Here is a 25153-nt window from a genome sequence, read left to right on the forward strand (position 1 = left end):
ATTTTATATCGGGCCATTCCCGAAAATATAGCGCTGACTTTCAGCTTTCTCGACGTGCTACGATTAAATGGCACGGGATTGGTGGCCGTACGGTTGCCAAAACTATCCAACACGATTTAAATGTCGTTAAGTCTTTCTGCCCAGATATCGTAATTCTGCAGTTAGGCTCAAACGATTTAACGGCATCTGACCCCGCACACGTTGGCTCTAACATTGATGATTTTGTAAGACTATTGCATGATGTGTACAATGTTAACCTCATTTTCGTGTGCCAGACTATTATGCGTCAGGGCGCGGCAACGTTCAACCGTAAAGCCAAGCTTCTGACTAAGTATCTCAGAGTAGTCTTGGAGGACATACCGTACGCTTTTTTCTGGGGCCATAGGGGTTTTTGGCGCCCAACTCAGAACGTTTACGCGCGAGATGGTGTGCATCTAAATTCGTTGGGCCAGAAAAAATATTACCGTAGTCTTAGAGGAGCATTCTTGGAGTCATTGAGCCTGTTCCCTATCATTCCTGTTTGATGAATTTTAACGAATTTTAACATCGAGCCCTCATTTTAGTACGTGCCTCGCCATGCCTTTGATATTTTACTGTGACAGCCTTTCAGTTTAATGTTTCGCTGCCCCTTATCTGTGGGCAAGCGTTTTTATTATGGCTGCACCCTTTCAGTTGTATAACTGATATCTGTTTTATGCAGAATTGTTTGAATGCTGGCGTTGGCCTTATGTTCCTTTAGTGTTCTGGTGAATATTATGAGTGTGCAATCATACTCGGCCGCCCGATTTGGGTGTGTCCTCAATGCACTTTAGTATTCTGCAACCAGACACTGAGGTCCTATTCAATATATATGTGGCTCGAAATTTCTTTTCATGCGGGGAGCTCGCCTCTCTGCCATCGAACACATTTTTATCATTTATCTGAAGGCTCAACTTTCAATCTGCTCCTCTATGACACATTTTTTCCTTAATCTACAACCACAATCTCAGTTTCCTGTCAGGTACCTTTTTACTATCTTATCTTAACGGAAACCTGTGGCAATCAGCCTTCGGCTTTTCCTTTAATCTACATAATTTTCATTTTTTAAGTCATGCCGCCTAAGAAGCGACCCTACCCAACACGAAGTAATGCAAAACGGGCACGTCCACGTTTGTCGGAGATGGCAGAAACCCGCCCGGACAAAAGCAAGAGGCACGAAGTTGGGCAGGAAGAACAGCAAGAACAGCCCCACATGGCAGTAAATTTAACAGCCCTTTCGGCTTCCATTTCCGTGGCGGTGAAGCAAGCCGTGGTTGAGGCCCTTGGGGAAAAGACACAAACCGTACAAAGTACCACACCCGCTTCTGCAACTGAGCAGTCCGTGGTAGACGAAGTCGTAAACGTCTCTTTGGCAGGGATAACCCAAGGTACGCAACCAAGTACGACAAATGGCTTAACGTTAGCTGAGCCGGGGCTAGCCTCGCGGGCACCCAAGCAAATTTTTTCTAGTGTAGCCGTCCCTTTAAGCAGTCGAGTGAGCTCCAAAATCAAAGCCAAAATCTGGTCCCATGAGTATATTGATTTCGGGGCTTTACTCTCCTTTTCACCAAATAATCAAAAATTTTCTTTTACCCTCGCCTCTTCGGATGGTGAGTCAACCCGCCCTCAATTGACCCTCGAACCGAGTCAATCAGTTAAAAAAGTTCACACTATACAGCAGTGGCTTTCCGCTTTTAACATATTTGTGGCTATTTACTCAGAGAAAAAGGCCAATGACACGCCCCAGCTCATGAAGTACTGCGAAATTGTTCGTGATATCGCCGCCAAACCAGGCGATTGGCTGTATTATGACGAACAATTTCGTTTCATCAGGCAATCAGCCCCGGAACAGTATCCTTGGGATGCCATCCACTGGGAACTGTGGCTCAAGGCTGTAACGAATTTTCGTCCAAAAACCCAATTTCCCTCTGACAAAGGACCAATGCGCTTCCGCTCTCAGTCATTTCCCAAGGGCACTTGTTGGCGTTTCCACGCGGGAAAGGTGTGCAACGGATGTCGGTTTGAGCATGTTTGTTTCAAATGTGGCTCAAAACACCCTGCCACACAGTGTGCACTCAGTCAACAAAAAGGAAGCCCCGTTAAAGCCAACATTTCTAATATCGCGCCACAAGCCAGTAACACCCGTAAAGGTGGATCGGCTTAATTTTCTTCTCAGCGGCTATGACGCTTCACTTCTCCTTTATTTGGTTAAAGGCTTTACTTTTGGTTTTCAAGTCGGTTTTGTCGGGGAAAGGCACGCTTTGCAATCACCTAATCTTAAAAGCGCTTTAGAACAGCCTCAAATAGTGCTCAACAAATTGACTAAAGAATGCGAGGCCGGGAGAATCATTGGTCCTTTTTCTTGCCCTCCATTTCAAAATCTGGTCTGTTCCCCTTTAGGCATTGTCCCCAAAAAAGCCCCTTCGGAATTTCGTATGATTCAACATTTATCTTACCCGCCTGGTACATCAGTAAACGATCACATTCCCGACGCGAATTCTTCGGTTCGCTATGCGTCAATTTCTGATGCAATTACAGCTATAAAGAGGTTAGGGGCTGGTTGCTTCATGGCCAAAACAGATATAAAATCTGCTTTTAGGATCATTCCAATTCACCCGTCCGATTTCCCTTTACTTGGCATGAAATGGGATAATCAATTTTATTTTGACGTTTGTCTTCCTATGGGACTGTCTTCCTCGTGTGCAATTTTTGAAGCTTTCAGTTCTTGCTTGGAATGGATTTCGGTCTACCGATTTGGCGCTTCGAGTGTGTTACACATACTTGACGATTTTCTATTTATCGCAAGTACCAAAGATAAATGTCAAAATGATTTATGCAATTTTCTTCGCATGTGTGATTACATTGGCGTGCCGATTGCTCACGAAAAGACTTTTGGCCCATCTCAAGTCATCCAGTTTGCGGGAATAACACTCGATTCAATAAAAGAAGAAGCTCGTTTGCCGGAAGATAAGCTTCAAAAATGCCGCTTACTGCTTGAAAGCTTCAGAAAACGTCGTAAAGTCACTCTGCGAGAATTACAGTCCCTAATAGGCCTATTAAATTTTACATGTTCCGTCATAGTCCCGGGACGTGCTTTTCTTCGCCGCTTGATTGATCTCACTGTTGGGGTGCGTCGCCCACATCATCGCATTAGGCTTGGTAAAGAAACCAAACACGATATGGAGGTCTGGCTAAAATTCCTAACCGACTTTAATGGCCGGTCGTTTTTCTTGTCCGATATTTGGAACACCTCTCCTTCCCTTGAGTTGTTTACAGATGCGGCCGGATCCAAGTGCTATGGCGCTATTTTAAACCATAAATGGTTCTATGGCCATTTTCCTGATACGTGGCGATCTTTGAATATCACCTTTCTCGAACTATTTCCGATTACCGTCGCAGTGCGTATTTGGGGTCGCCACATGGCCAACCACTGTATCGTGTTTGTTACTGATAACGCAGCGCTGGTTAGTATCATCAATCAACAAACATCCAAACACAAATTAGTGATGATATTGATTCGCGACTTAGTTTTGACTTGTCTTAGTTATAACATTTTATTTCGTGCGCGTCACATACCCGGTCTTAACAACACTCGGGCCGATTGTCTTTCCCGATTTCAGATAGCACGCTTCAAGGAACTTTCACCCCAGGCGGACAAATTGCCGACCATTGTGCCCGAGAACCTTTTGCCGACGAGTTGGTTGCCAACTTAGAGAGTCTATTGAGCTCTGTATTATCATCTGGTTCGTGTCAATCTTATCGTAGAGCGTGGACACTATTTCGAGAATTTCACGCAACATTTTATAAGACAGACGCAGTACATTTGCCGTTGTCCACCGCCTCTTTGGCGCTTTTCATTTCCTTTCTCGACGGTAAAAAATTGTCGCCTGCGACCATTCTTTCTTATCTATCGGCCATCGGCTATGTCCATAAGATGAAAGGTTTGCGTGATCCCACAAAGGCATTTCTAATCCAAAAACTATTAACCTCGCTAAGTCGTCGGAAATCTAGTGATGTTAGGTTACCGATATCAAAACCCATACTACATGACCTCGTAAACTCTCTTCAACGCACCAACTCATCGGCAGCCCAGCGTGTTCTTTTTTCTGCTATGTTTCTGACAGCCTTCTACGGTTTCTTTCGCATCAGTGAACTAGCGGCCAAGAGCGCGCGTTCCAATGCGGTCATCCAATACGATAACCTGCGGCTCCTAAAATCCGCCGGAAAGATCCACTCGATTAAGATAACCATTACTCACTTTAAACACAATATAAACAACCGCCCTGTTGATATCATTATCACGGGCGACAACACTTTACAATTCTGTCCGGTAAAGTCATTGCTACAGTACTGTGAAATGCGAGGTGATAAGCCCGGTCCTCTTTTTTGTCATCTCGACAATAGTCCCATTCTGGTTACCCAATTCAATACAGAACTTAGGCGCTGTTTAAACTTCTGCGGTTTGGACCCACAACGCTATAAAAGTCACAGCTTTCGCATAGGAGCGGCCTGCCTCGCGGCAGACAAAGGTTTCTCCGACGCACAGATCCGAGCTCTTGGTCGATGGAAATCTGATGCCTTTAAACTTTATATAAGAAATTCTACTTTACAAGCTATCTAAATTTAGCAGGGGTCAGTCACGGCTGCCCTGCATAGCGTTTCAACTGCCTATTTTAGTCTCTGTTTTGTATGGGTCAGCAACGGTCTGCCATACATTTCCGAGTTTACATTAGAAACCCTATATTTTAAGGTATCTCATTTTGAACATGGGTCAGTCACGGGCTGCCATGCTTCTTTTTTAGGTATATTATAATGTAGAACGTTTCAATCAGTTCTTGTTTCTTATTATGGTGTCGTTTACACTTGTTTGTGTATATCAAAGCCTGTAAGTCGTGATAAGGGTCGGCAGGGGCCGCACCGTACCATTGGGTTTCAGTATTACCGTATCACATAATATTTCACGCCATTTAAATACCGTTCGTGTATGCGACGATGGTCAGACAGGGGCTGCATCGCCGCATGCATGATCACGGCAATTTATTACAGTTACATTTCTTTGCTAGATTTGAAGGTACGACAGTCAATGTGCTTTCACATATAATTACCATTCAGCATTTGCAATTACCTTTTATATAATATATATTTTCCATTTGGTCTGTTAAGTTGGTCACGCAAGGGCTGCAACTTTCCGATCAAATTTCGGTCGAGCTCTGCGCTGTCTTGGTGGGGGTGCCACATTTCTGTGGCTCTATGGCGGTTTTCCCCCCACCTTTGCTGAGTAGATATTTGTTAAGTGTATATCGGCAGATCTTGAAAATAAACTTCGTCACCTTGGGTGGCCAAATTTACTCCAACCAAAGACTCTGTGTTTCATTAAGTAGCCCTCAGCAAACGAGTGCGACGCCATGCAGAGCTCTTGATCGCGCATAGCTTATCCTTTTTCCTATATTGTTATAAAATGTCTTGTTATAAAAAATATCACAGCGCCAAGAGGAAAACAAATGGGTGAAATGAATAAGAAAAACTACTCCTGCCCAGTTTTGCTGCTACTTGTGGGCCAGTTTCATAACATCAGTAAATAGAGTGAAGGAAGTTCTATACAGCGTTCAAATGGTTTTCTTATTTTAAGAAACAGGAATAATGAATGCTGGCTGAAGCTGGATGTCTGAAGTGTTATCACCCATTAAAACACTTAGTTTTAAAAAGGTTTATTACCTGTATTGTAGTCAAGGAAGGTAAAACTGTATAAAACTCAAGGAGCTAAATCCATTGATCACCTGCACCATCTTGTTGACTTTAATTTTTCCGTATAAATTTTACATTATTTCATGTTTATAAAGCTTTTTTCGGAATAAACAGCTGAGATAGATTTTATGCCCATGGCGTGTATGATAGATTACAAGAATGAAAACAACAGTTAAGATCATTTCAATCCTTCGCAAACGGCAATAGCAACCTACATGTATATCCAGCTCTATTAATTCAAACATTGCAGGCATTTTATCCTAACTATTCAATTACGTTTTTCTCATCATACCATGTATTCAAACGTATGTAGTCCCTGAATCGCCGTTCCTCTTCGTTCTTCGAGGCTTCTTCGATCGGTGCTTCGATTGGACAAGAAGACGGCAGCTTCGTTGTAGGCATACAGCGCCAAAACCTCATCGAATGAAATAAATATTGAAGTGTTTGCATACAAACATTGCCCTTTAGACCGACGGCAAACGGCTTTAAATTCTCATTATAAGAAACGATACCACTAAATTGCAATGTCTCTTCGTTGCGGCTCTCTTCGGTTTCGCCACCGGGCAAACAAGACGAAGAATTTGTCAAAGAAAATATCTTTTATAACCCTGTTAATTCTCAGTATATTCTCTCTTGGAACACTCGAAGCTCGAAGCGACGATGCACATATGACGTCACGATCCAACTCATGCGTAAATCCGCTTTTCAGTACAGTCGCTGGCTCACTTTAGACGTCCGAATAATGGCGGACGGGTTTTCCACGATTTTCGGCAAGATATTTCAAGGCTTTTATCGCTGGCAACGTTCTAAATTCTAGCGCGCTAGTTAAATATAGACTTATTGAACAAATTGACTTTAGAAAAAGACGAAAACAAAAACAAAAATTTTGGTCATGGTATCACTTTAAATACTGTTGGCTTTATAAGCCGTTCAACTGCGGGTAAGAGTTAAACAAACAGCTGAAATCTATACCTATCTATACCGTTATGGAACCTTCATTGGGTCTATAAAAAGAAACGGTTTCATTTAAAAAATACGAAAACATTCCTTGGAGGTTTCGCTATTAGGAAATAGTCATTTATATCTTTGCCTTAAACTAATTTATATTTGTGCTGTTTTTGCTTTAAATGTATCTTAGGTGAAATTAAAGTACATACATACATACTTTATTTGATGAGTAGGTTGGGTAAAAAGGCAGCCAAAGGGCTGATGTGGACCTACTATACTAAAAATTAAGAATTACATTTATAAATTTAAAACTAGCACACTAAATTTACATACATCATTAAAAATATAATAGATTAAAAATTAAAAATATATAAAATCATCCTTTTTATTAGCGACTACTGTTGCCCCCTTGTCAAATGAAAAATTGTCTATAATTTTAACATGTTTATGTAAAATTTGTTTAAAAGAATAAGAATTATCTGGTACTTTAACTAATCTATTTACAAAATTCCAGATTACAGGACCTCTGTATTGTAGGGTGTTTCTGCCAGTCTCCGATTTAAATCTAATGATGTTAAATTGGTTAGGAACACGAGAAGATCTAGAAGTTACTCTTTTAGAAAACAGTTCGCATATTGACTGGGTCGTTGTTTCATAATATACTTTGTGCATAAGTAACAGTACGGATTTTTTTATAGAAGTAGGAGATGGGCAGCCAATCGGATTTCATGAGACATGTGTCATCTGCCATCGTTGAATTAAGGTTATTCACAATACGAGCTGCTCTTGCATGAATATGATGTAGAGAGTTCAGTGCAGAAGGAGAACAATTTCCCCATACTGAGATTCCATATGTTACACTGGGGATAATTGTTTTAAAGTATATTTCCTCGAGAGCCTTCTTGGGGAGGATTCTCATTCTCTTCAACGCTCCAACCTTCTGCGTGAAATGTTTCTTTACTGAGTCAATGTGCACAGACCATGTCAGCTTATTGTCGATTTTAACTCCAAGGCAAGTGGTATAGTTAACCAGGTCGATATGGCCAGTGTTGAAGTAGAGGGGAGGTATAGGCCCAACAAAAGAGGATTTTCTTATTATCATTGCCTCAATTTTAATTGGGTGGATAGTTAGCTGATTTCTAACACACCACATGAGGACTTGCTCCATTGTTTTGTTTAGTGATGACATAACCAGGTCAACATTTGGACCAATACAGTAGCAATTAGTTTTATAGGCAATGCTAAGGCGTGAAAGTTATCGAAAGTTGGAGCGTTATTCTTGTGCATCGTGTCCTAAAATTTCATTTTTGATGATACATCTTGCTGCTGTTGAGACACAGTTTGAAACATTTGCACCAAGAATTATAAAGAAAGGTTTGATTTTCTGGTGGTGAAAATACTTTAAACTACTTAAGGATAGCGAGCAATAAAGATACATCGTTCTTGCCACGATCTTTCCTACCAGGAGTAGACTTGTTGCAGGAAAACTCCTTGGCTCAATCCAAACATTGTGTGTCTAGTATCAACAACCTGTGACAGAACGTTATAGAACTGTGCCGCTCTGCTCAATGCTGATGACGTCTTGGATATGTTCATGATCCCTCCTGATCTTTTCCCCATCCCATTAAGCCATTCAAGACTGTAATTAGCACTGACCTGGATGAATTTACTTGCATTGCCTTGATAAGGAGGTTGCCCCTCTAAAACTCTTCAAGACTGATCCCCATCTTGCGTAGTAGAGATGAACATACCTGAAAAAATATGGCAACATCGGGCGGAAACTTGCAAGTACAGATCCCATATTCCCTCTCTATGAGCCCGTGTGAGAATTAGGAGGATAGAGTCCATTTCTATGAAGTTTCACCAAAACGTGAAATTGACAATTTTTTAGAAGAAGAAGAAGAAGAAGAAGAAGAAGACATCCGGGTACGATTTCTGGAAGCAATCTAGCAGGAAAGGCATCAGCAGCTGCTACATTGACTGCAGTGTGATCTTGTGAGCGCACATTGCTTTTTTGTAGGCTTTCCATACATGACATGCTTGGTTGTATTTGGACTAAGAATTCCACTCTTGACCCATGTTTCCACTAAGGCTGATCCATTCGTATTGTTTCCAATTACCTTGAGGAAGCACATTGATGTATGAAGACCCCTTAGCTGTATAACAAGTTCTTTTTGGTACTCAAGCATTGCCCATTTCAGCTCAACAAGCTTACAGAACAGAGTCTGATCTACTGTTTTAACTGTATGCTGACGGTCCCAGTGCGGCGGATATGTGCATACACCTTTTACAACGGTATTGATGGTGTCAAATTCATGTGCTGGAGCCTGAAGAATTGGCATGCATCCTGTTGTTGTTACTTCTTGATCATTCTAAGACGGTGACAAATTGAATTCTGTCCACCCCTTTTTAATTCTGCTTTATGTCCTAATATGTTGAATACCAGATCAGTTGTAGATCAAAAGATACCAGATCAAAAGTATGCACATTAGCATACTTTTGCTAGGGGCCTAATCAGCCCCATCAAGCCGAGGGTAAATAAATGTTATTATTATTATTATTAGTTGAGTGAGCGGTACGGACAGAATTATTGTCATGTTATTGTCATCATCTTAGGGAATTTGACGTTACAATGGCAACGGCATTTTGACAGAAATGTTTTTCAAAATTGTAACTTTTGTGTTCTATTAGTGAAATTTAACTTTGATACAATTATCCTCACCATTTAAAGTTTTTTTTTGCACCGTTTTATTTATTTTGAGTACTTATTAGTAATTTTAGGCAATTTCTAACGTTTTGGAAAAATTATGAAATCCAAGATGGCGGATCCAAGATGGGGCCTGTTTTCACATCATGGTGTAATTGTCACGTGATGTGACGTTATCATCCCACGTGACGTATAACAAAATATAGATTTTCAAACATACTATATATCCTCTAAGTTTCATTGTGACTGCTTTAATATTCTGGAAGTTACGGGTAGGGTTCAAGGTGCAATGACGTCATTTTAGGTGTCTTTTTTGTGACGTCATTTTGAGATTGAAGATCGCAACAAGATTTTTGGTAACAAGCATTTTACTTAAGAAAAATTACTTAAGAAAACTCCTGTTACCAACTTTTACTAAAAAATGCTCATTGATTTATCTGAGAATGACTTTACACAAATACCCACTAGTCTAGTGGTGACCTTAACCGCCTCAGCAAGGGAAGTAGCGACAGCATCAGCAATGTTATTCTTCCTTATTTGTAACCACGTCAGTTTCGTGTTGACTTACTTCAGCAACGCCAGCATCAGCAGTGCTATTGCTTACCAAATCCAATTCCGTTGCATTCCGTTGTCGCGTCAGAAAGTGAAGCAGCGCCAGCATCAGCGAAAACAGTATTAGGCAGCCTCCAAATGCAAAAGCAAGTGAAGCAGCGCCAGCATCAGCAATATTCATGATTCTGCAAAGTGACGGCTTCTTGGACCTATGCACCAACTTGGCGCCAGAGGACAAGTGAAGTGAATGTAACAACTTCAGTGTTGAGTTGCCTTGAATTGCGTTATTAAGTGAAGTAGCTCCAGCATCAGCAAAGTTATTGCTTCTGAAACGCAACGACCCCAGTGTTGAGTTGCCTTCCATTTTGCCATAAAGTGTTCTATAGCTATAAACTGAAGTAGCTCCAGCATCAGTTATGTTATTGCTTCTGAAACGCAACGACCCCAGTGTTGAGTTGCCTTCCATTTTGCCATAAAGTGTTCTATAGCTATAAACTGAAGTAGCTTTAGCATCAGTTATGTTATTGCTTCTGAAACGCAACGACCCCAGTGTTGAGTTGCCTTCCATTTTGCCATAAAGTGTTCTATAGCTATAAACTGAAGTAGCTCCAGCATCAGTTATGTTATTGCTTCTGAAACGCAACGACCCCAGTGTTGAGTTGCCTTCCATTTTGCCATAAAGTGAAGCAGCTCCGGCATCAGCAAAGTCTTTGCATATGAAAGGCAACGACCCCAGTGTTGAGTTGCCTTCCATTTCGTCAAAAAGTGAAGCAGCTCCGGCATCAGCAAAGTCTTTGCTTATGAAAGGCAACGACCCCAGTGTTGAGTTGCCTTCCATTTTGCCATAAAGTGTTCTATAGCTATAAACTGAAGTAGCTCCAGCATCAGTTATGTTATTGCTTCTGAAACGCAACGACCCCAGTGTTGAGTTGCCTTCCATTTCTCCATAAAGTGAAGCAGCTCCGGCATCAGCAAAGTCTTTGCTTATGAAAGGCAACGACCCCAGTGTTGAGTTGCCTTCCATTTTGTCAAAAAGTGAAGCAGCTCCAGCATCAGCAATGTTATTGCTTCTTAAACGCAACGACCTCGGAGTTGTGTTGCCTTCCACTGTGTCAGCAGGTGAAGCAGCTGTAGCTAAACAACCATCACTTTTTGCTCTTTTGCATTCCTTAATACACTCCAATGCAACTTCTTCACTATCACCTCCATGTTTGTTGTCTTGTGATCTTATACTTGCTTCAAGAGCCATTGCTATACCTTTATCGAATTGCGCTGCCACAATTCCGCAAACAAAAACAAGCACATATTTCAGCTTATTAAAATATCGAAATATGGTGTCGGAAACTAAGTCGTCGGGAGTAATCTCTTCATCACGAAGTTGGCAACTAAGATAGAAGCCAGCGAAAAACTCCTGGAAACTCTTGTGTGGAAATGCGTAACGTCGACATGGTCTTAGTTTGCTACCACCGGGCTGCATTGACAAAAATCCGAATTCAGATAGGTACTTTTTATGATCCGCTAACTCACTTTCCTCAAAATCTAATGTTTCTTCACGTAAACAATTCAACGCTATCGAGCCAAGGTGTTTTAATTGCGTTTTGTACATTTCAGTTAATTTCTCGCTGGTTTCTGATAATCCTTTCTTTTTTCTGTATCTTCTCAGAACACACTCTGTTATTTCTAGGTACAGCTCATTTCTACTTTCTGGCAAAATGCCCTGAAATTCTTCACACAGAAGGCAGAGAAGTGCCGTGTTCAGAGGATTTGCAGTAATGTCTCGTAAATCTTCATCATCATCTAGCTTGAGCAAGAGGTTTTTAGCCAAATCCTCCATGGTTCTGAAGTATTTGCAGATGAACTCTCGTGCATCTTCTTCAGCAAATCCTTCGATCTCTAAAAGGGTGTCACAGTATTTTCTTACCTTCACGCCAGCCTCCTCCCTTGCTGTTACCACTAAGTGGCACTTTGGAAGCACTCTTCCCTGAATGATTTCTAAAACTGCTGGCAGCTTACTCTCGGGTAATTCATCCAATCCATCGAGTACCAGCAAAACGCTAGACTGATTGTGGCGAATAAAATTGAAGAATTTCTCTCTGATGCCTTCTTGGATGTCTTGTGGCAGGACTTGGTCGTCAATGGCCTCCCAAAGGTTAGACTTGATATCACGGCATTTTAACAACAACACTGTTTCGAATCTTGGAAAGCCCTCCTTTACTTCTTGCTTTCCTGTAGCCCAGTCATGTACGAGCTTCTTGCAGTAAATCGTCTTTCCCATACCAGGCTTCCCCTCAATTAACACTGTTCTAGGCTTTGAGCATTCTTCATGCGGTTTGAAGATAGCAGACATCTTGACATTTTCGTCAGTTGCTGTTCCTCTTGTTTTCTTCCTGCTGATCATTTTGAGTCGGGTATAAATATCATTAAGATGAAAATGAATTTCTTCGCACCATGGAAATGGTGTCAGCCATCCTTCGTGGGTTTCGTAGAGTTGACGAATTCCGTCAATGAGCTCAGATGGATCAAAAGGATCTAGAAATATATTTTTATATTACAATTAAAAGGAGCTTGTGGATCGACATTAATGCCCTTAAATCATGGTTGTATTTTGACTGCATCTCTTCATTTCGGTTTCAGTACGTCTGACGTCCGAGCGCGCGCAAGTCAAATTGCCGAAATCACAAACCAAAACTATTGATAAATCACTTTCACCAAAGTTTTTGTTGAATAGATCGGTGTCTGGGATATGCTTAAACAATCAGACGCCTTGCTCTCAGTTTCTATTGACACTGTTTAGTTGACTCGGGGCTTCGCCTCTTTCCAACAATCAGTCAGACTAAAATCTTAGGCTTGCCGTCTTATTGATTATACGTCTCGTATGTACCTCGATGCACTTACAGCAAGAAACCATAAGTGTTCCACTTTTAATTTATTCAAACATCCTTTCGTACAGTGATTATCCTAATAACAGCTTACAGAAACAAAAATGAAAAACTATATGTGATAAAAACGCTACTACTGCTCCTGGACTAATCCTTAAAAAAAACATTTACAAAGTCTTGAGTTGACTGTTTTTTGTTGATCTTTGTTTGTTATTTTAGGAACTTACCTTCATCCTTTGTTTCTTGTCTTGATGCCGTTAAAGCGTCCAGCTTGCCACTAATGTTTCCTATTTCAAATTTCATCTCGTTGAGTTCATCTCTGACTCGTCCTGATGATTGCAAACGTTTATTACTCTTCAGTTTAAGTACCCTGGGTGCCAGAGGGTTTTTTCTTTTTTGCAGGAAAGACACATTATCAACGATCGCGGCTTCGCCGCTCTTTGTCGCCGCAAAAAACAAAAACCCTATGGTACCCAGGGTACAATTTTAGAGCCAAAAAAGTTAAAACTCTGACTTTGTTGTAAGACGCAATCAAAACAAACAATCTTGTTTCCATATAGATATTTTTTATCGTTCCATTTAGTGTATGGTCTCATGGTAACTTTCAATACACCAATGACCAACAAAATGTCCAGCTACGAAAAAGCGTTCTTATACCGTGTACTTTCCGTGTCACCAAACGCATTTTATTGTCCCTGAATATACCGCGCCGTTAACTTTCATACATAATTCAGTACCAAATCACCATCAAGGAACGGGATTTTAAAAACCGTAGTCGATTTCCTTTACAACCTTAAAAACCATGAAAATAATAAACTTAATAGAAGCCACGAGCAAAGCGAGTGTTTCGACTGTTAAGATTAATTTGACGTCACAGAGAAATCATTTCCCAGTACCGAAAGCAAGTTTGTACTAAAAGCTATTTGTAAACATTAATCGGACTCTTGCGGTTTTCAGTAGAAAATGGGAATGCTCCACTAAAAGAGGGGCAAAGATATCTGGTCGATTTGTTTTCTACACAATAAGGTTAAGGCCCTGTCCACATTAATCCGGATAAATTTATAAACGGGGAATTTTATAAACGCCGTGTAATGTTTTCCGTCCACATTTATCCGGATAAATTTGAAACCGATACGCTTCATCGCACCCATCATTGCAACGCACACACCGTTATTATTAAAGGAGAAGTTCACTCCAGAATGGCCATTTACTTTCTTTACGCCAATAAAAAGTTTACACAAAAATATGTTATTCACCAAAATTTCGGCCTCCAACGTTTGCTATAACCCTACGAAATCTTTCCCAAAACTCGACAACTGAACGCCGCCATCTTGGAGCTGGTAATGTATGCGTGACGGCAAAGAGCTCAGCCGGAAGTTTGGGTGGAAAATTTTAATAGTCGAACCTCCTTTTTTATGTATTTCTTGGAGCTCTGTTCAGAGCAAAACGGAGCTGCACAAACAGGCATTTTGACAAAAAAAAAACCACTACGAAGAAACAAGGAGTTTCGAGTATTTAAATTTTCCCGCCAAACCTCAGGCTGAGCTCTTTGACGTCACGCATACATTACCAGCTCCAAGATGGCGGCGTTCACTTGTCGAGTTTTGGGAAAGATTTCGTAGGGTTATAGCGTACGTTGGAGGCTGAAATTTTGGTGAATAACATACCTTTGTATGAACGTTTTATTGGCGTAAAGAAAATAAATGGCCATTCTGGAGTGAACTTTTCTTTTAAGCTAATTAAACGTTTTTTTTAAAGAGATAACATGACTGTTTGACGTCAGCGTTTTCGCCGTCCACACTAGTACGTTTTCGAATTTCTTCATTTTGGAGAGCGTTTTTGGAAGGCTCCGTTTCGGTGGCCGAAAGCGCCGTTTCAGTGTGGACGGTTGGCCTATCCGGCGAAAAAAGAAGCGTTTTCAAATTTACCTGGGTTAGTCAATGTGAATCGCACGTGCGTAACAGGTAACGTCATTGTTAGGATGTTTACTCTAACTCTTTGCCAGTGAGCGCGCGAGAACAACGACAGTTAATGAAAATTTGTGTTTATCGATGTTTAGTCTCTTCTCGACTTACCTTCATCTTTTTTCTCCTCTAATAAAGCCGTCAGGGTGTCTAGACTCTCTTTCATCTCTTTTATTTCGCTTTTCGTCTGCTCTGATGAGTCTCTGATGAATTCTGAAGATTAAAATATACTTTTACTTTTAACTCATTAAGACATGAAAATATCAATTAATTCACTCGTGTTTTGCTTCTTTGGTTGGGTGGTTGGTTCGTTCTCGTTCTTTCGTTCGTTCGTTAATTCATTCATTGTTATTTTTTTTACAGATCTCGAATGTGTCGTAGATGCACTGAAGCAAACTGAATCTTTCACCAAGAAAGGCAGTTAAATACAGCAGAAATATTGGGGACACGGTTGAAACTGAGAGCTTCTGCATCCAAAATTTATTTGTTTACCTGTTTTAGGATCTCGTTCGTTTTCTCCACAATCTAATGTTCTACCCCAACAGACTATACACTCATTTATTACAGGACTATTTTAAATCGTCAGTGGCCAGCTGTTGACACTTGTTTCTAATAACGCTTTTTATTGCCACGTGACCTAACGGAATAGGTCCTTTCTTTACCAAATCAGAGATTTGCTGTTCGTTGTACTTTGTAGTAGCCGTGTCACGCTGAGTATCGATTGCAACCATACCACTTCCTCCACCGCACGAAAATATATCACATTTACTATTGGCTACAACGTTTGCAAGCAACAATTTCTGGAAATATCTATGCTATAATCTCCTAAGCAGATGTCTTTGGGCTCGTCAAAAAATCTTCCCTTCCCCCTCATGGGAGAGGATCAATGCATGACGCCTCCAAAGGACGTCTGTGTAGGAGGCTTATTTGTGCCAGAGAAAGGTTTTATCTATCACGTGGATTAGGATTATTGAAACCTTGTCACAGCATGACAATTTGTTTTTTATTTTGTGTATCCTATCTAAAAAAGTATCAGAGTATTCTTCATGTTACCTTCCATCTCATCAAGTTTGTCCTTGATGCTGTCATCATCTTTCTTCCATTGTTTCATGAGTTCACGATAATGTTCCTCGATATCAGGATCCATGCAATCGTGTTCAAGAAAGTCGATGTATGCTCTATAACTTGGTCCTCCCAATCTTACCAGGGCCTCTCGGATCTCCGGCCAGTAAGTGTTTAAACTTGTATCATCAACTGAGGCTTGACTGGCATGGCCGTATACAGTGTTTCTGTAATACTTCACTCTGGCGATGTCATCTGCGATGCTTGTGTCTGCAGGTGGAGGAAGATTGTCCCAGCCAGCGACAGGAGGAATCAAACCACATATATTTCTAAGCAGCACCGTTAGAAGGGTTATATCAAAGCTTGCAGACGATACTGGTGAATGGACAGGATACAGCTTTCCCCACTGAGTAGGGTTAAGGACCTTCCTTCTCCCTCTGTAAAGTGTTTGCAGTGTGGCATAATGCACAGAATGACTGGAGAAAATTGCATGCAGAGTCGCTGGTGGATGTATTTTATCAAATGTATCTCTCAGGGCCTGGGATCCCACATCCACCAAGAGACGGCACAGCCGGGCGTAGTTGGTCGTCTCCTTGGTGGACACAAAGGGTGATGGAGCAGAAGCCATGTATGGACTGGTCACCAGCTAAACCTGAAAACAATTTTACGTTCAGTTGTTATATTAAGCCAAAATAAAAATGTTAACGTAATAACATGTAAACCTAACATTCTGTTGTCTGTTGTGATCGACCGAACAGTACATAGAAATAGTACTGGGAACTAACAACAGGAATAAATGTATGTTTCGTGAACAGAAATCAAGTTTAACTCAACAAGAAATCGGGTAGGACTCTTGGGCAGTTAGAAAGGACTAATACAAAGTATAAACGAAAGAGACAAATTCCATTTGATAAGTTCTATTAGATTTAGCTAACAGCATCTCTACATTCCTTTACAACAAAGGGCAGGTGTAAACAATTACAAGACAGCATTTGACCTGGCGAGTACTATCATATATCGTATTACTATATCGGATGTCACGTTACAAGATAACTTAACTTTTGTTAAACGATCATTCAACACAGAAGTTGTCAGCCACTTTAATTCACGTAAACTTTTTGACAAATTTCCTGAAAACTATTAGGGCCCCTTGTCAAGCGTCATGGCATCTCCATGCATTGCGTGCCGTTTATTTGTAATTTTGGGCTTCAAACTTAAAAACGTTACAGTATGCTTCATTTTAGTCAGAAAAAAGTACCAAACGTAAACAGACAATATTTAATCTATATTAGATGGCTAACAATAATAAGGAATTGAATGAGATTTTTTTGGGCCTAAAACATTCAGATATGTCCAGAACAGAACGCTAATGAGATGAACGCTCTTTTCAAAAAGTATAACAGTGTCTTCATAATTCTGTCAAATATGAAGAAAAGCGAACATGTCAAATAAACCGGTCAAATATGAAGTACTTATTAATCCAAAACTGCATTTAATTCTGTACATAAGTTAATTTCTTAAGGTAGATTATAAGTCTTACCAGAAGTGAAGTTTCTTCTTTAATAGAATAGAAGCTTTTAATCATCAAGAATTAACACAAATAAAACTGTTTCAGTCCCAGTGGTAGTTTATGCTGAAATGAAGAACAACGTAAGTCTTAAACTGGCCTCCAATAAAGAAACGAAAACACTAGACAAGAGGAGGATTAAATTAACAAGCACCAGCATTATCTGCAACTACTAACACCAAAATCATTACCATCGATCACCAACACGTTAAGTACTAAAACCACCAGTACGACCAGTACTATGACTATCAGCACAACCATTACCACCAGCATAAGCAACAACTGCAGTACTACTATCACCAACACCACAACGACCTCCACCACCAACAGCACCACCAACAACAACAGTTTCCCATCAGCACTAACACAATGAACATCGCCTCCACCAATTCAATATGAACGCTTAAACCTCCACTACTATCAGCAACACCATTGCTGCAGCACTTACACTACAACCACCGGCATCTCCACTTGAGTTCCCATCAGCACTTCCACCAGCACCAGTACCACCACCGCCATTAACCACAGAGCATCAACACCAGTACACCACCTCTACTGTCAGCACCACCGTAAACGCCAGCACTACCACCACCAACACCGCACATACCACCTGCAACACCACAACCAGCAACACAACAACCACCTGCACCACCACCACCATTACCATCAGAACCGTCATCACTGCCAGCACTAAGGCAACCACTACAGGCATCATCACGTTAGCTCACATCAGAAATGCGCCACCACCAGTACCACCAGCTGCACAACCAGGCATTAAAACTACCAGTAACAACACAAACACCATAACTACCATCAGAATCACCAGCACCTCCAGCATCCCTTTCACAGTGGTGGCAGTGGTGGTGCATCATAAGTTCCAACACCACCACTATAAATACAGCCCCGCCACGACAACTACCACAACCTTTGTCAGCAACATCAACACCTGCAGCAACAAAACCAAAACAACAACCACTACTACCACCTGCACTACAACTACTACCAGCACCATCAGTTATACTACAAATTCCATAAGCACCATCACTGCTACCTGCAGAACCACCGGCATCTACTAAATGCCACAAAAACCACCATTTTCACAACCACCAACATCTCCACCCCAAACCAGCACTAGCAACACCACCAGTCTCACTGCCACCTACACTACTAGCAAAAACTAGCACCACCAAAGTACAAGAGTTGGGCAGCCTTCTGCCATGTGTAGCACCACAACAATCCACCTCTTATGCTACCAATACCTTACCCATACCATCAGCTTAATTGCTGCCTTTTACATCACCACCATCACAATCTAACACTAATACCACCAGTATCACCGGCTTCACTGCCACCATCACCACCACAATCTGACAATAATATCACTAACACCAGCTACTTCACTGCCACCTGCACTACCATACCCCCACATCTACCACAGTCCACTACTTCCAACAATACCACAAGCTTCAATAATACCATCACCACCTCAATCCACCACTAGCACCACCAATAGCAACAGCTTTACTACCACCTCCATCACTGCCACAATCAACCACTGGCACCACCAATATTACCAGCTTAACCTGCCATGTGCATGACCACCACCACATCTACCACCAGCACCATCAATGTCACAAATCTTACTATCACCTGCATCAATGCTAAACAACCTGCACCTTGCAGCACAAATACCATCAGCTTCCTTGCATCACCACAATCCACCACTGACGATACCAATACCACCAATATAACCACCCCCCCCAATGAATCACTAGCACCACCAATACCAGTCCACCTAACTGTCACCTGCACCACCACCTGTATCACCAACACAATCACCCGCTAGTACCATCTATACCATCAGCTTCACTGCCACCTGCATCATTATAATATAGTACTCTGCCACCTTTATCAGCACCCCTACGTACCTCAAGCACCACAATAACACCAGCTTCACTTTCACCTGCATTTTCACCACCACAATCTAGAACTTGAACCACGAATACCACCGGATTCACTGCCACCTTACCACCGCCATAACAATCTATCACTGGCACACCAATATCACCAGCCTCACTGCCACCTCTGCACCAAACCAACACCACAATCTATCACTAGCACCATCCAGACCACCAGCTTCACTGCCACCTGCACCACCCCTGCCACAATCTACTGCTAGCATCACCAATATCACCAGCTTCACTGCCAAATGCATCGCTACCAGTCACAATCTACCACTTGTGCCACCATTAAGCTACTAACTATGGTGCCACCAAATATCACCAGCCTTAATTTACTCATCCTCAATTTACTACCACCTGTATCACCACCACCACAATCTAACACTGGTACCACCTGTACCACCAGCTTCACTGCCACCTGCACCAACCATCAACAACAACACCAGCACCACCACTTCCACCAGCTTCACAACCATCCAGCTTCACAACCATGTCCAAAAAGTTAAACCATAAAAAAACAACTTGTAAGCTTAAAATATTTTCTATGTCGTGAATTATGTCAAATGTCTTTCAAAGTTTTTGGTCATCGTAAAATAAAATAATTATATCAAGAGGTAAAATTCATCCTGCGGCATTACTGATGAAGGTTATGATACACATAGGGTTACAAATACAGTACCGCCTGGAATCATATGCACATCAGCCGCGGTTTCACGAGGTGGACGCGCGTGCAGTGCACGCGGTTTGCCCGTGCGTCCACCTCGAGAGGAACGAACGAAGCACGAGACGAAACCGAGACGAAACCGAGGGAATCACGCGTTCTTCAAAGCCGCGTCTTCGTGCTTTTAATTGCCTTTGTTAGCTTTATTGTTGCTCTTCATTGTTAAATTTTTGACAACGTCACCCAAGAGATTTGATCGGAAACGCTGCAAAATAGCAAAAGAGTCATTGAAAAAACATGCCAGCTTATTGTTGTGATATTGAATAAGTTTGCATAATTAAGTTTTGCACGTGACTAAGATTGTTATGTAACCGCGCCTCGCTCTCGCGTGGTCTTGTTCGTCAGCCATTAAAAGTTGTTGTGTTAGCTTGGACTCGGCGTCTTTACGTTGATCGTAACATGGTGTCAGAAGTGGGATTTTAACCCAACTGTTCAGAATAACTTCGTAGCTTCGAAGTCTTCAAGTCCAGCGCTTCGTCCGCGATTGGTAGGCTGTTGTGAAGTCTATAGTTTGCGTTCGAGTTTGCTTTGGTTCGTTGCACGTGGCATTACAAGTATCATGGCTGCTGTCAGTACTACAGCGAAAATTCCCTCGCCGCTGAATCTTACCGACCGTTTGCATCAAGGAGAAAATTGGAAATCGTTTCGACGTGAATGGAAGTTTTACGAGCTAGCGGCTGGCATTCACAAGAAACAAGAAGAAGTTCGAGTGGCTTCGCTGTTGAATGTGATCGGTAAAGAAGGAATGGACATGTACGACACCTTCCAATGGGCTAATGCTTCGGACGCTCTAAAGATTGATAAGGTTCTTGAAAAGTTCGAAGAGCGTTGTGTCCCTGCACGGAACGAAACCTATGAAAGATATGTTTTCTTCAAACGTGAGCAATTGTCCAGTGAGTCGCTTGATAATTACATAACTGCATTGATGAAGCTTTCAGAATCGTGTGGTTTTGGCGCGTTACGAGAATCGCTGGTTCGAGATCGCTTAATTCTCGGTGTGAAGGATGATAGAGTTCGTGAAAAGCTTCTTGGAAAGCGAGACCTCGATCTCGATAAAGCCATCGAAACTATCAAGGCAAGTCAAGTTACTCACGAGCGAGCGACCGAAATTTCAGAAGAATCTTCAGGACACGAAGATATTAATCGAGTGAGTCACAAACCTCCGTTTAAAAACAAGCGCCGGAAAACGCCGCCTCCCAAGCTTCCGTCGCCAAACAAGGGACCTCCCAAGCTGAAAGAGTGTTTGTTTTGTGGTGGTAAACATGCACTGGAAAGGAAATTGTGCCCGGCCTCTGGTCAGAAATGTAAGAAGTGTGGTAAACAAGGTCATTTTGCAGTCAAGTGTCATGGCAACTCAGAAGGTGCGAAAGTTCACATGGTCGAAGAAGAATTTTACATTCATAGCATCAGTGGTCAAGATCAAGCTCTCGTTTCACTAACTGTCAATGATTCAGCATCAGTGACATTTCAAATTGATACAGGTTCTACTGCAAATATTTTGCCACTGCAGGATTACATCAGGGCAACAAACGATCACAGCAAAGCTAAAATTGTCCCCAAGGACATTACACTGGTTATGCATGATCTCTCGAAGCGAAAGGCACTTGGTTTTGCAAGGTTGAAAGTGGAACATAATGGTAGTAAGCATGAACTGAATTTTGTCATTGTCGACCAGATGGTCACACCGTTGCTTGGTTTGCAGTCATCAAAGGGGATGGGTCTTATCAAGATTATGGTCTCTAGTGCTGATACCCCTATCAATAATGTAATTGAAGCCCCAAAACAAGATCCAGTAGTTTCTGAGGATGTCACCAATGATCCTGTGCTTAGTCCTTTTGTTGATGTGTTCCAAGGCATTGGCTGTTTACCCGGGGAATACAACATCCAGCTGAGTAAAGATGTTCACCCTGTTGTTCACCCCCCACGAAGAGTGCCTGTTCCTAAGAAAGAGGCCATGAAGACCGAGCTTGACAAGATGGTTGCCAAGGAAGTTATTACTCCAGTTACAGAGCCAACTGACTGGGTGTCGAGTGTCTTAGCAGTCCCCAAGAAGGATGGATCGGTTCGCATTTGTCTAGATCCCAAAGATTTGAACACTGCCATTAAGCGCTCTCATTACCCTTTACCGACAGTTGAAGATGTCACAACTCGTCTCACAAATGCCAAAGTGTTCAGTGTGTTTGATGCGAAAAGTGGATTTTGGCAAGTGAAACTAACTGAGCAATCAAGCTTTTACACCACTTTTAACACCCCCTTTGGCCGCTTTCGTTGGCTGAGAATGCCATTTGGCATAAGTTCTGCGCCCGAGATATGGCAGCGGAAGATGCATGAAGCAATTGAGGGTCTCCAAGGAGTGGAAGTTATCGCCGATGATTTCCTGGTTTGTGGATTTGGAGACACTGTCGATGAAGCAGTAAAGGATCATGATCAGAATTTAACGGCTTTCCTTCAAAGATGCCGTAAGTTGAATCTGACACTTAATCTTCAGAAGGTTAAGCTTCGCCTATCAGAAGTACCATTCATGGGTCATCTACTCACTGCTGATGGTGTGGTGACCGACCCAAACAAAGTTCGTGCCATACGTGACATGCCAACCCCGACAGATGTCAAATCCCTGAAGCGATTCCTTGGCATGGTTACTTACCTGGCTAAGTTCTTACCAAACCTGTCCAGTGTCTGCGAGCCGTTGAGACGACTGGAGCTTAAGAATACTGAATGGTGTTGGCTGCCTGTTCATGATGAAGCTGTCCAGAGTATCAAGAATCTTGTTTGTAAAGCTCCAGTGTTGAAGTTTTACGATGTCAATCAGGAAGTCACAATCGAAAGTGACGCATCACTTTCTGGACTTGGCGCCTCCCTACTTCAGGAGGGTCAGCCAGTTGCATTTGCCTCTAGAGCCCTAACTCCAGCAGAAGGTCGTTACGCGCAGATTGAAAAGGAGCTTCTCTCAGTCGTGTTTGCCTGTGAGCGATTTGATACGTACCTGTTTGGTCGAGATGTGGTACACGTTAAAACAGATCATCAGCCCCTAGAAGCTATCTTCAAGAAGGACCTTGGCTCTGCTCCCAAGCGTCTCCAGCGGATGCTGCTGCGTCTACAGCGATACAACCTTGATGTAAAGTACCAAAAAGGAAGCTCGATGGTTATGTCAGATCCCCTGTCCCGAGCCTATCTAGATGAACCTCCCACTCAGACCGAGTACTGTAGTGAGTTAGAGGCGATAGTACTTACAGAGGATCTTCCCATTTCAGAAGCACGACTATTGGAATTCAAAGAAGGCACAGCCTCAGATGAAAACCTTCAAACCCTTATGTCAGTTGTCCTAGAAGGTTGGCCTAGCACTCCCGATGAAGTTCCAGCAGAGGTCAAGCCATATTTTCAGTTTCGAGATGAAATCACAGCTCAAAATGGTTTGCTGTTCAAGGCTGAGCGTCTTATTGTACCTGCCAAGCTAAGAAAGGCAATGATGGAAATGGTTCATTCGTCTCATCTCGGTATCGAGGGATGTCTTAGACGAGCTAGAGAGGTGTTTTACTGGCCGCGTATGAATGCTGAGTTGAAAGACTTCATTCTCAAGTGTGATATTTGCAACTCCTTCAAGCCAGAGCAGCCTCGAGAACCGCTAATGCCCCATGAAATTCCATCAAGGCCTTGGCAAAAAGTTGGCACAGATATGTTCTTCTTTGATGGGCGTCAGTACCTGATTACAGTTGATTATTACTCCTCTTTCTTTGAGGTTGACAAGCTTGAAAAGACAGACTCCAGAACAGTTATTGCAAAGTTGAAAATGCATTTTAGTCGTCATGGAATTCCGGAGGTTGTAATCTCCGACAACGGACCACAGTATTCTTCTGCTGAGTTTGCAAAGTTTGCAAATGACTGGCACTTTCAACACATCACCTCCTCTCCGCGCTATCCCCAAAGTAATGGAAAGGTCGAGAGTGCTGTGAAAATCTGTGAAAACCTAATGAAGAAGGCAGCGTGTGGAAAGTTTGACCCGTACCTTGCTCTTCTAGACTACCGCAACACGCCCACAGAAATTGGTTCATCCCCAGCACAAAGGCTGTTCAGCAGAAGAACACGCAATTTGTTACCTCTGTCAAGTAAACAACTACAGCCTAACACACTTCCCCCACAAGCTGCCCAAGACAAGCTGATTAACTCTAAACAGAAGCAGGCTTTCTACTACAACCTGAAAGGAAAAGCATTGCCTGAGTTGCAACCTGGACAGACAGTCAGGATGAAGAAGCCAAAAGAATCTACTTGGACAGAAGCTGTTTGCAAGAAAATGATTGGCCCACGTTCCTATGTTGTTGTATCGGGTGGCCAAGCGTACAGGCGAAATCGCCGACAGCTGCGATCAGTGCCACAATCAGTTTCTCCAGCTATTGTGCAACCAGCATTTGAGCCACTGCGATCATTGCCACAAGCAGATTCCCCATCTGTTGTGAAACCTGCAGCTGAACCTCTGCCTGTTGTGAAACCTTCAGCTGAACCTCCGTCTGTTCTGAAACCTGCAGCAGAGCATGTGGAACTTGCATCCAATCCGACTGTTACAAGGAGTGGTCGTATTGTGAAACCACCAGCCCGTTTTCAGGACTTTACAACTTAGACCTGTTAGACATTTTTATTTGGAACTCTGATTAATTGCTGAACATGTTCACTGTTGTTGTTTTTATTACTAAGGAACTCAGTCGCTTTTGTGCGAGAACTTTGTGAGACACTTTCTTTACAAAGGGGAAGATGTTGTGATATTGAATAAGTTTGCATAATTAAGTTTTGCACGTGACTAAGATTGTTATGTAACCGCGCCTCGCTCTCGCGTGGTCTTGTTCGTCAGCCATTAAAAGTTGTTGTGTTAGCTTGGACTCGGCGTCTTTACGTTGATCGTAACACTTATGCCGCCTGCGAAAAATGTGGGCCATTAGCAAAACGTTTTATTTGCCAAAACTTCGAAATATCACAAGGTTTTTTCTTGGACTGTAAATGTACTATAAAAAGCAGCGACAAAATAACTTTGCAAGTTTTA

The 25153-nt window shown here is 42.1% G+C and overlaps 1 protein-coding gene, 1 long non-coding RNA gene and 1 pseudogene across 3 annotated transcripts; 2 read left to right on the forward strand and 1 right to left on the reverse strand.

The window, feature by feature from the left end:
* Positions 1 to 1366: 1366 nt before the first annotated feature.
* Positions 1367 to 5377, forward strand: LOC144663987 (uncharacterized). Its single transcript, XR_013572711.1, has 2 exons — positions 1367 to 1406; positions 3639 to 5377. It is a non-coding gene; the product is annotated as an uncharacterized LOC144663987 (long non-coding RNA).
* On the forward strand, positions 1412 to 3305 carry LOC144662057 (uncharacterized; the record flags this gene model as incomplete). Its single annotated transcript, XM_078522790.1, has 1 exon — positions 1412 to 3305. A coding segment is annotated over one exon (771 nt), but the record flags the coding sequence as incomplete, so codon positions are not given.
* Positions 5378 to 9832: 4455 nt separating the features above from the next.
* LOC144663319 (uncharacterized) lies at positions 9833 to 19195 on the reverse strand (annotated as a pseudogene). Its single transcript, XR_013572596.1, has 5 exons — positions 17416 to 19195; positions 15867 to 16527; positions 14925 to 15026; positions 13077 to 13178; positions 9833 to 12499 (listed from the first exon to the last, which is right to left on the reverse strand). The product of XR_013572596.1 is annotated as an uncharacterized LOC144663319 (transcript).
* Between the last annotated feature and the right edge of the window lie 5958 nt (positions 19196 to 25153).

Source organism: Oculina patagonica, chromosome 8 (assembly GCF_052425735.1).
Source record: "Oculina patagonica isolate OP01 chromosome 8, crgOcupat, whole genome shotgun sequence".
NCBI classification, from domain to species: domain Eukaryota; kingdom Metazoa; phylum Cnidaria; class Anthozoa; order Scleractinia; family Oculinidae; genus Oculina; species Oculina patagonica.